The 10,195-nt window shown below is 41.8% G+C and overlaps 1 protein-coding gene and 1 pseudogene across 1 annotated transcript; one reads left to right on the top strand and one right to left on the bottom strand.

Moving 5' to 3' along the window:
• Positions 1–2,074: 2,074 nt before the first annotated feature.
• On the top strand, positions 2,075–2,685 carry LOC124646752 (transmembrane protein 234 homolog). Its single transcript, XM_047186826.1, has one exon. The coding sequence runs from the start codon at positions 2,075–2,077 to the stop codon at positions 2,465–2,467; it is 393 nt and encodes a 130-aa protein (XP_047042782.1). The 3' UTR covers positions 2,468–2,685.
• A 1,455-nt stretch (positions 2,686–4,140) lies between these two features.
• LOC124646741 lies at positions 4,141–5,663 on the bottom strand (annotated as a pseudogene).
• Between the last annotated feature and the right edge of the window lie 4,532 nt (positions 5,664–10,195).

Below are 10,195 nucleotides of genomic sequence, written 5' to 3'. Positions count from 1 at the left end.
TTGGACCATTCTTGGACGATGAGGTGCTCATCAGCTCCTCAGTGGAAGGCGTAGAGATGATTGGCAATACAATCGATGGTTAAGCACACGGTAGTGGAGGACCCTCCATGTGTATGTTAACACATAATGGATTGTTCTATGTTCGACTACAATACCAATTATACCTAGGTTTACGTTTTTAGTATACTTCGTCAACCTCACTAGAAGAGCTACACTCACCAAGCTACGCCGGAGATGACTGGGCTCCAGGATGTACTCTTTGAAACAAGATAATCTCGACACTTGGTTTTCTCCAACATCTCACCATCGCTTAATCAACAATATAACTCTATTTGTTCGCGTGCAGCTACACGCATCATTGCCAAAGCTTTTGATTTGTTCTTTGTTATCTATAGAAATAACATCCACATATCTAATTGAATATGGAGATGTACTATAGAGGATGTAAATGTCGTTGCATACGATAGATTGTTGTCAGAAATTGTGTTCAGAGCGAGAGGGGGCACCCAAAGCATATGTTGGATCAAACCCTTGTATATAAATCTGGGCTCTAAAGAGCAAAATGTGTGACAACAAATTAGAGCAAGGAAAAAAGCTCAAAAAGCATGAAGCACACTGCTCAAGCTTGCCACACAGCTAGTACATAGAACTAATGCATTTCCATTTTGCATATCACCCACCAAACAAGATATGACGACCACTAGGAGAGGATCTAGTAAAAGTGTCAAATGATCGCTTGTATTATTTTAAGAAAAAAATGAAAACTGAAATATAGATGCTTGGTTTAAGGTGTCTTACTTTACAACATTTGCCGAGTCCCTAAAGTACTTCTCGAAACCGTTAAAAGGAGAGTAAAACATTTTGGAAATCTAAAATTTAGGGCATGTGATAGAGATTGGGAGCCATGCATTGGCTTTTGGTTGCATATTCTCTCTTTATTTAAAATGCATCTTTGAATATTTTGAAATGTTAAAATATTCCAACAAAAAATTATGTATATCTTCACATTCTACCTGCACATAAAGTCTTTCCATGAAAAATCGTCTTGTTATTTAGGCTGTGTGAAAAGACAAAAATTGATGGTAAAAAAAGACTTTTTGTGAGACATGTTTTGTCTTTTTTACATCGACAAAAAAAATCAGGTTTTCACGAAACTGTACGGACGCATACAGATTGTTGAGATTGACATACACACATTTTGTTTTTGAAATTTTTGACAATTAAAATATGTTTTTTGTTTATTTTATGGGACCATATGCACACGGTGTCGAATTGAATTTCCGTACTTGCCGGGCATTCCTGCAAACCTATTACTCCATCCTTTACATGAAGAAACTCAAAGAGCATGAGGTACACCTGGTACCCCTTATCCAGCTAAAGGATTTTTCTTTTTTTTATCATCATTATTCCGATCCACATTAATGGATTCAACTTTATCTAGATTCATATGTATCTAGTTAAGTTTTCAGACTAGATGCATGCGAATCTAGATAAAGTTGAGTCCATTAATATGAACCGGACGGAGTAATGCATTTCCTTTTTCATATCACCAAACAAACATGATTTGACGACCACTAGAAGAAGATTCTAGTACAAAGTGTCAAATGGTTGCTTGTACTCTTACGATAGAAAATCTTTAGGCAAATTGGAAACTGAAATAAAGAGGCTCGATGTAAAAGGGTTTTAGAAGTCTAAAATTTAGGGCATGTGATAGAGAAGCTTGCCGGGCATTCTTGCCAACCTATTAGAAAAGGAACAAGTTATAGTTAAAAAAAAAGAGGAACAAGTTATGAAGGTGGAAAAGGGACAAATGATCGAATGCTACCATCATAATTCTGCACTTGTGCTGTTGAAAAGAAATCATGTGAATAAAAATGTACAGTATCATAAATATCATTCAGTGAATTTCTTGTCTGATGCAAAATTAATGAAGTGATCCCTGCTGCCGGTACCACTGCCAAAGTGCCAAGTGCCAAGTGACAGTTTCGCAGAAAAAAAAAGTGCCAAGTGACAATTAGGAGAGCAGAAAGAGCTCATCGGCACCCAGACCCAGATCTATCGCAACCGGACGAGCATGGCCACGGCGGCGTTGGGCGGCGACGCGGCCAGCATGGTGGCGGTGGGCCTGGTGTGGGGCGCTACCAACGCCCTGATGCGCCGGGGCGCGCTCGTCTGGGACTCCCGCTCCCGCTCCCTCCCCGCCGGCTCCGGCGCCATCCGGCGGTGGGCGGACCTCCTCCTGACGTGGCAGTACTCGGCGCCCTTCCTCGTCAACCTTTCCGCGTCCGCCACCTTCTTCCGGCTCCTCGGCGACGCCCCCATCTCCGTCGCCGTGCCCGTCACCAACGCCACCACCTTCGCCGCCACCGCCGTCGCAGCCGCGCTCCTCGGGGAGGACACACGCGCCGCGCCCGCCGCGCTCGGCACCGCGCTCATTGTCCTCGGCGTCTGGGTCTGCATCTCCTAGCTAGCCTGCCCGCCTACCACTTCAAGGAACTAAATTCCTTTGTACACTGGCTGCACTGATATTATTGATAAATTTACATAGAATCACCTTGTGGCATCATCTAGCTCATGTTTTTTTTTAGGGACAGAATTATCATCTTTCTCAAATGTTCCCTGTAGAATATGGTGTACTTGTATGAATCTCTCAGTTCATAATATCTTTCTTTTGATTCTAAAATATATAGGTTGTTTGCCATTACTGCCTTTCACAATATTCCGTGTTTTTTCCAGATCCAGACATTTTTCTAGATCCAGACATTTTCCTAGATCCAGAAATGAAACTTGGTAATTCTATCACATGGACAAAATACTGATTTAGATCATACAGGTTACTAAGGTTAACCTACATATACACAGAAAGATTGCTCCATCTCAATTCATCAATTCTCCTGGATCCTTATCACTGTAAGTCTTTATCCTGCTTGTGTCCACAACTTGAAGTTACACTTGCTCCAGTAACCTGGGACCCTAGGGCAGAGTTTCTAGTTTGTGGGTACTATGTTTGCATTGAGGTGCAAATATTCAATTGGTCAGTCATTTTACTCCTGAAACCTGCAGCATTGCATGCTTCCCATATTGATCAATGAACTGGTGCAATTGTAAGTCTGTAACTAGCTTATTTTTCAATGTCACTCGATCAACCCAGCATGCCAATCCATTAATTTATCTAAATCCAATAGTACGTAAAAAGTGTGAAAGGTTAGTATTACTATATGTTATCAACAGCTTCTCTGTTCCTCCCGTAGAAAATAGCTTCACTGTTCCTTCTGCAGAAAATAGCTTCCTTGTTCCCAATTTTTTTCAGGAAATATGGTGTTCATTCCATTTTCTTGTAAATGCAGATTGGATGTTTCCTTCAACCAATACGGTAATCCGTTTGAGGTCCAACTTCGATAACAGCCATTTCATTGAGTATGACTAAAATGAGCATTAACAAGTTGCTTTGGTGTAGTTGGTAATTTGGGTGGTGTTCATTCTTTTGCAGGTCTGTACTTGAATGCTCTGCTTGGGAGAAACAGGGTACTATACCTTGTTTCCACGACACACGAGATCATGGCTGTGATCTGGGAGGGTGAACACTCTGTATGACTACACGCTTAATCCTGAAAGGTATGTTTTTTCTTTTCGAGAAAAAACAAAAGCTGTGTGGTTTATTGATAGAAAAGGGTGTATTTACAAACTTGACCTGAGCCCAGGTGATGCAACAGTACACTGGAATTTGTCAGAAAATATGTTTTCCAGTGAATTGAAACTTAGCTATACATACATGAGAAACACATAAATTTTGGGGCAATTTTATATACTCTTTTCTTCATGTTCAAGATATATTACAAGGCTTGGGTTAATAGTACCCATAGTATCCATATCAATAGGATACAAACTCAACTCTTTAAATACAACTGTCTTGGACTCTTGATTTAAACGGGCAATGTTGCCTGGACTATCAAAGTACTTACCCGCACACAAGCACCGTTTACTCTACATGCATACTTATACTACTAGGATAGGACTCCTCCATGCCTACACATTAACAGAAATATATGCTAACTAACTTGGCAAGACTTCTAAATTAAGACAGTGTTATAATATTTCCTAATTCACATGACAATACGGTAGCAATATACATGATGCTAGTTACAGAATCAAAAATAATGTGTTGCTCAAATAAAATGTCTCGTCCTGAGACACACGCTTCTTCCTTTCACCATAGGTTGTGGTGCTTGCATCCTCCAGCTTATCGTGTAGTTGTAGTAGGGTGGTATTCGAGACCTCCATGCAAGAGCCTCAAATTTCCCACGTGGTAGTGGACTACCACATCCTAAGATGATGTCGTGCACACTGATCGTGGGGACTTCCTCACCGGAATCTAACTAATGATGGTTGCAAACCAAGAAGTATTTGCTGCTCCTCACCAATCTCCAACAATATACTGGTTCATCTTCCTGTAAGCAAAGGTTTGGGTGCTCGTCAGACATAAGTGTGTCTGCTTATATGCTTTCACACATTGAAGAACTGTGCGCCAGAACTGAGCATCAAAGTTATCTCGCAGTAAACCAGCAATGATAAGCGCGCTCTTGAAACACTGTGTCTGTTCCAAAGCAATCTCCTTTGCCATGGTTGCGAGTTTTTGCTGCTCATCAGGGTTTGTGCTTCCGAATGCAAGGGGCTTGAAAAAAATGCCAATAAGCTTCTGGAGGGAAAAAGTCCAGTCGAAGTGCTTCTGTTGTTCCCAGATTCACAATTATATCTGACCAACTGGTAACTATGATTTTGTTCCCACCACACGGTGTCATGCTTGTTACGGAAGATTTCAGCCTTGTCCATGCTGCCTCGTTAATGCCCTCAGTTATTTCAACAATAATCAGCAACCTGTTTTGAGAAGCACAATTCCGATGTCTGACGAGACCATTAATATTGTTCCCTTTCAGGTCGATCACTCCTTCATCCTTCAGACTGCCTTCTGGAAAGAAGACGATCATCGAGAAGCGACCACACACACTCTCATCCTTACAGACATAACTCAACAAGGGTGCTCTTCCCTACTCTTATTGGACAAACAATCGGGAGTACAGCTAAGTCAGGCGTAGCATTGGGACACAGCAAGAAATTCAGGACCTGTTCCCGTTCAGTTTGGCGACCAAACATGCAATTGTCTAGGATCAAATATGTTCCATAAGGTTGACGGAGTATCCGACGATACAACTCCAAGAAGAAAAGAAATTCCTTGATACCAGCCATGGTGCCTTCAAGGGTGTCAACCATCCGTTGCAGCTCTTCTCGTATGTTGTTGTTTATATCAAACAACAATGCTTTTCTGTTATTTCTACCACTGCACGTGCAAGAGAAACAAAGCCGTTTGGCTGGACTGGATTTAGACAATACAAACGATGAGTGGCTTACATCCTCATCAAGGGCGGCTTGGAATCTCAAGGCATCAAGCATGTACCGTCCTCCGTACATTCCCTGCCTCAACACTCCGAGCTGACGGAGCATCCCCCGGTTAGTGATATGCCACCCCTTTGCCTCCTAGATGACGATGTCGATGGCCTATGGAGAATCTCGTCGATGCCAGGTTGCTTCTGGAAGTATTTGCTGATCAGGAACGATGCTGACCTGCTGACGAGGTCACCTACAATTGCAGAGATGGGGACGTCCATCGATTGGTGAACCTCGTCAACTTGAGCACTTGCAGTAGAAAAGGGATAAACAGCAATGGGTGATACTAGTTGGACTTCAAGTTTTGGTGGTGTTGTTGGCAGGTATTCTGGATGGAACATTTGAAGTTGGTTGCCGTGATGACTGCGCCATAGTAGAGTGAGCCAAGAGCTGGAGCCTGGATGGATTGACACTTCATGTGATGTGTTGTCCTGCCACTTTTTAAGTGGGTCTTCACCCGACTTCTGGAATTTATTGTCACTAGTCTGACGCCTCATTGCTAATCTAGGTCAAAACAGCACAACTTACCTTTCTTGTCTTTATCTTTATTTATTCTATACCTCTCCATTTAGTCGTGCCAAATCTTGACCTGTAATTCATTTGCTGATTCTTAGTTGTTTATTTTTTTGTTAAATAAATCTCCATCATCTGAAATCACTCACCGTTAAGTCAAAAACTACGTTGAGTTCGTGCGATATGTTATTGTGATTTCTTGTTTGTAAGCTACGTATGGGGTGGCTTTACGACAAGGATGGTTGGATGATGATCAATACTGCATATATTATAAAGTGTATTTGACATTATAGAATTCTTGCCAACCACCCCCTTCAAATGCATATTTTATTTGGTTTTGGGGCATCACGTTCTTTATTAGTTGTAACATGAAAGAGCTAATGTTGAGAAAAAAGTTTAGAAATTTATAGCGTTTTTAGACTGTTCAATTTTGAACTGAACTTGTTTCAAAAAAAAATTGTGGGCATTTCTAATTTTTTTTGGTAGTCACAAAATCATGGCTGTAACTTGTAACAAAACATGAGTGCAAGATTAACAATATTGTGCAACATAATCCACACATTATCAGAAAATGATGGCTAATATATGAATTTTAACTATCAAAATATGATCAATATTATTTTGAAACGAGAAAGTCTAACTGCTAACTTGGACCCTTTCCCGGTCGATTTTTTTTTCCTTAGGCGCTATCAAGTATTTGGACTGTTCTACTAGGAGTGGTGGATGAGACAAGGAGTAGAAAAAAACACTGTTTCTTCGACTGGAGGACTGAATTTGACAACACTGCCAAAGCGGCATGCATTTCCTAGCAACGAAATGAGCAGAGCGCCTATTTTTCTGAGAGGAACACGTGTTCGATCGTTAAGCACACGGCGGAGGACTCTCCGCGAGGATGTTAACACAGATAATGAACTACTCTATGTTCGACCCTCGTTGATTTGGAGAAGCTGACTGGCCTCCCAAGGAACAGAAGAGTTGCTGTTCCGGTATGCTTCATCAACGCCGCCAGAGTAGCTAGAATGGCCATGCTTGGCGTGAGATAACTTGGCTCCAGCCTGTACTTTCGTAAATAAGACAATTCGGCCACTTGGTTTTCTCCAATATCTCACTATCGCTTAGCTGACAATATAACTTAATTTGTCACGTGTAGCCATGCGCATCCTTTGAAGCAGAGATAGCCAAAGCTCTTCTTTTTTCATTGTGTACAAAAGGAAAACAAGTTTTTTCATGGACGACGACTGGAAATTCCAGTGTCACGGAGGATCTAATGCCGTTTCCTAGTATATAGATTGTTGCGAGGGAAATTGTGTTTGCAGTGAGGGGGCACTCAAATCATACTATGTTGGATCCGATCGTTTTATACGGGGCTACTTGGGCTCTAAACAGGAAAACGCGTGACAACAATTTGGAGCAAGGGGAAAGGCGCAAAGAGCGTGAGTCAGACACTGCTACATAGAACTATGCATTTGGCACATCACGTAAGTAGTATGATTTGATGGCCAGGACCCAGGAGGAGAGGGTCTAGTCCATGATAGCCTGGCCACATCTTTCCTCGTTCCACCGTAGCTCTCCTCTGTAACTCCATGCTGACAGCTGAGTACTTGTAACATGGGTGAGCAGGAGGCCTAGCTGATTTATTTTTGCATATTTTATATCTCCCTGGTTTCATGCGTTTAACTCCTTTTCATAAACAAAATGTTATTCTTCTTTGCAGGTATAGAACACACGTGTGCAGATAGGGATGAAAACGGGAGCGAATACGAACAGAATGCCGCCACAATTTTTTTTGCAAAAGAGAAAATAAATATATAAATCACGAAAAAAATACAGAAACAGATACTATCAAAAATAGATATAGAGCAAATACAACACGAAACATAGGACGGAAGGCGAACATTTGTGGGAACCAAGACCCTTAGATCATGCATGAAAACCCAAGCGAACAATCAAACGTGTGTTAGTTCCTAAGATGAAATCAATTATTATGATATATCATGATCATATATAAGATTGTAAGTTATCACATTAACTATGGAATAGGGGAAGGATCATACCGTCCAAGCCTTCTCGAACGCAGGAAGAGATTATTTGGTCCCCCTAGTTTCGGGATGGGATACTTTGAGAAATTTTACTCATCTTAGACTGAGCCATCTATAACAACCCTAAAACGGGATTTCCATATTAGTTGGGAACGGATCAGTTTCCGCTTCTGTTCCGCCGGAAAAGACCATTCCTTTTCCATTCCATTTCCACTAAAAAGGTACCCTTTTTGCTAAAAAAGTTCCAATTTCTGTTTCGTAAAATTCAGTATTCGTTCCGCAAAATTACGTATCCATTTCCACATTTTTGTTCACTTCCCATTTTTCCACAGGAAAGTCAAGAAAACTAACAAGTTTGTGTTAGTTCCTAACATGAAATCAAATATGATGATATATCATGATAATTGTAATAACCGTCAAGGCTTCCTTGAACGCAGGAAGGGATTATGTGGTCACCACCCGCTAGTTTTGGGATGGGCTACTTTGGGCATTTCGACTTATCTGGCTGCTGGATTGGACCAACTACAACAACCCTAAAACATAAATTATGTTTTACTCGGAAACTGAAATGTTGTTTCTGCTTCTCTTCCACCGGAAACGTATGTTCCGCTTCCGCTAAAAAACGATTCGTTTCCGTTTCCCTTTCGCAAATTTTTCGTTTCCATTTCCACATTTCTGTTCAGCTTTTCTGCGGAAAGTCAGAATCCTTTCACTCCATTTTCATCCCTATTCACACTATTGTTTGTATCCTCTAGAATCTAGATTGGTAATGTCTGGCATCAAGATTAGATTAACAACATGCATATATAAATATATCAAAGACAAGAATGATAGAAAATTGCATTTGAATAAATCATCTCTTAATCAAAGATCCACCATCAATTACACATGTATATGACCATAAACATCTATGGCAGCTCATAAGGTTGTAAAGCGATGATAGCACATCTGCACATATAAGGATTCGATCAAGCTACTATCGCAAACTCATAGTTTGGCGGTGGATTACTCCCTACTCGTCATTGATACATTAGAGGATTTGATAAAGATGCGGCTAGATGCAATTACAACTACACTTCCTGGGTCCCTCCTATCTTGCTTTGGGGTGCATGGATTTACTTCTACTCGTACTATTGATAGTGCAGCACTACTAGCACCTGGTTTCCTCCAATATCACACCGTTGCTTAATCAGCAAGTTGTTGATAAAAGTTCTCATAGTGCGGAGGATGTTAACGTCCTTGACTACTACTACATCTGTCTCAAAGATAAAGCGCACACATATTTCAAGACAAACTTTGACCATAAAAATTGAGCAATAAAATTTTAATTATACTATTATATATATAATTAGTATCGTTGATTTCGTATTAGAAAGTACTTTCTAATAATACTAATTTCATACAAACAATCTTTATATATTTAAAATAATTCTTTTGGTTAAATGAAAAGCACGTAAAACATGAGCGCCTTATTTCTTGAAACAAAGAGAGTATTGCATAGTGTATTTGTAGAGAGGGTTGAGGAGCACTGAGGTGTTGAATCGTTGGATCCCATCACTTTATCGGAGGCTACTGGACCGATTAATCTACAGGGGAAAAAGCATGACAATTTTGGGGTAAATGGGAGAAGAAAAAATGACGAACCTTCAACAAGATTGAGGTTTTCGCGGGGGGAATGTTAACAAATTTATGGACCCACCTTGTCAGAAAAATCACATGTTTCCCCCTTTTTATAGTGGAGCCACCGATGCCGATACGAGATCCTACGACCACCGCGCGGCCAAAACTTACACACGTGAACACCTCGCTCTGATCATTCGCCGAGCTCTACCCCTACGCCATCAATGGACCCGCACAAGAAGCAGCAGCCCGCCGCAGCCCCGTCGCCGGAGAAGCGGCCGTCGACGCTCCTCGACGCGTACGAGGTGGAGTGCATCAGGCGGGAGCTGGAGAGTCTCCTCCTCAAGCAGAACGCCGGCGGGCGCGGCGCGGCAGCCGCCAGCGGCAGCGATGACGCCGCTGCTGAAATACTCGGCCTCCGTCGCCGCCACAGCAACAAGAAGACAACCGGCGCGAACAACACTAACCGCGCGCCGGCGCCGCCACCAGCACCCTCGGCTAAGAAGTTCTCGGGCGGCGGGACGGGGCTTTACCTGGGGAAGCACGCGGTGAAGATTTGCGGCGGCGCCGTGGCCGTATTC

This window comes from Lolium rigidum, chromosome 1 (genome assembly GCF_022539505.1).
Source record: "Lolium rigidum isolate FL_2022 chromosome 1, APGP_CSIRO_Lrig_0.1, whole genome shotgun sequence".
NCBI lineage: Eukaryota > Viridiplantae > Streptophyta > Magnoliopsida > Poales > Poaceae > Lolium > Lolium rigidum.
This window is presented reverse-complemented; position numbering and strand designations above follow the sequence as displayed.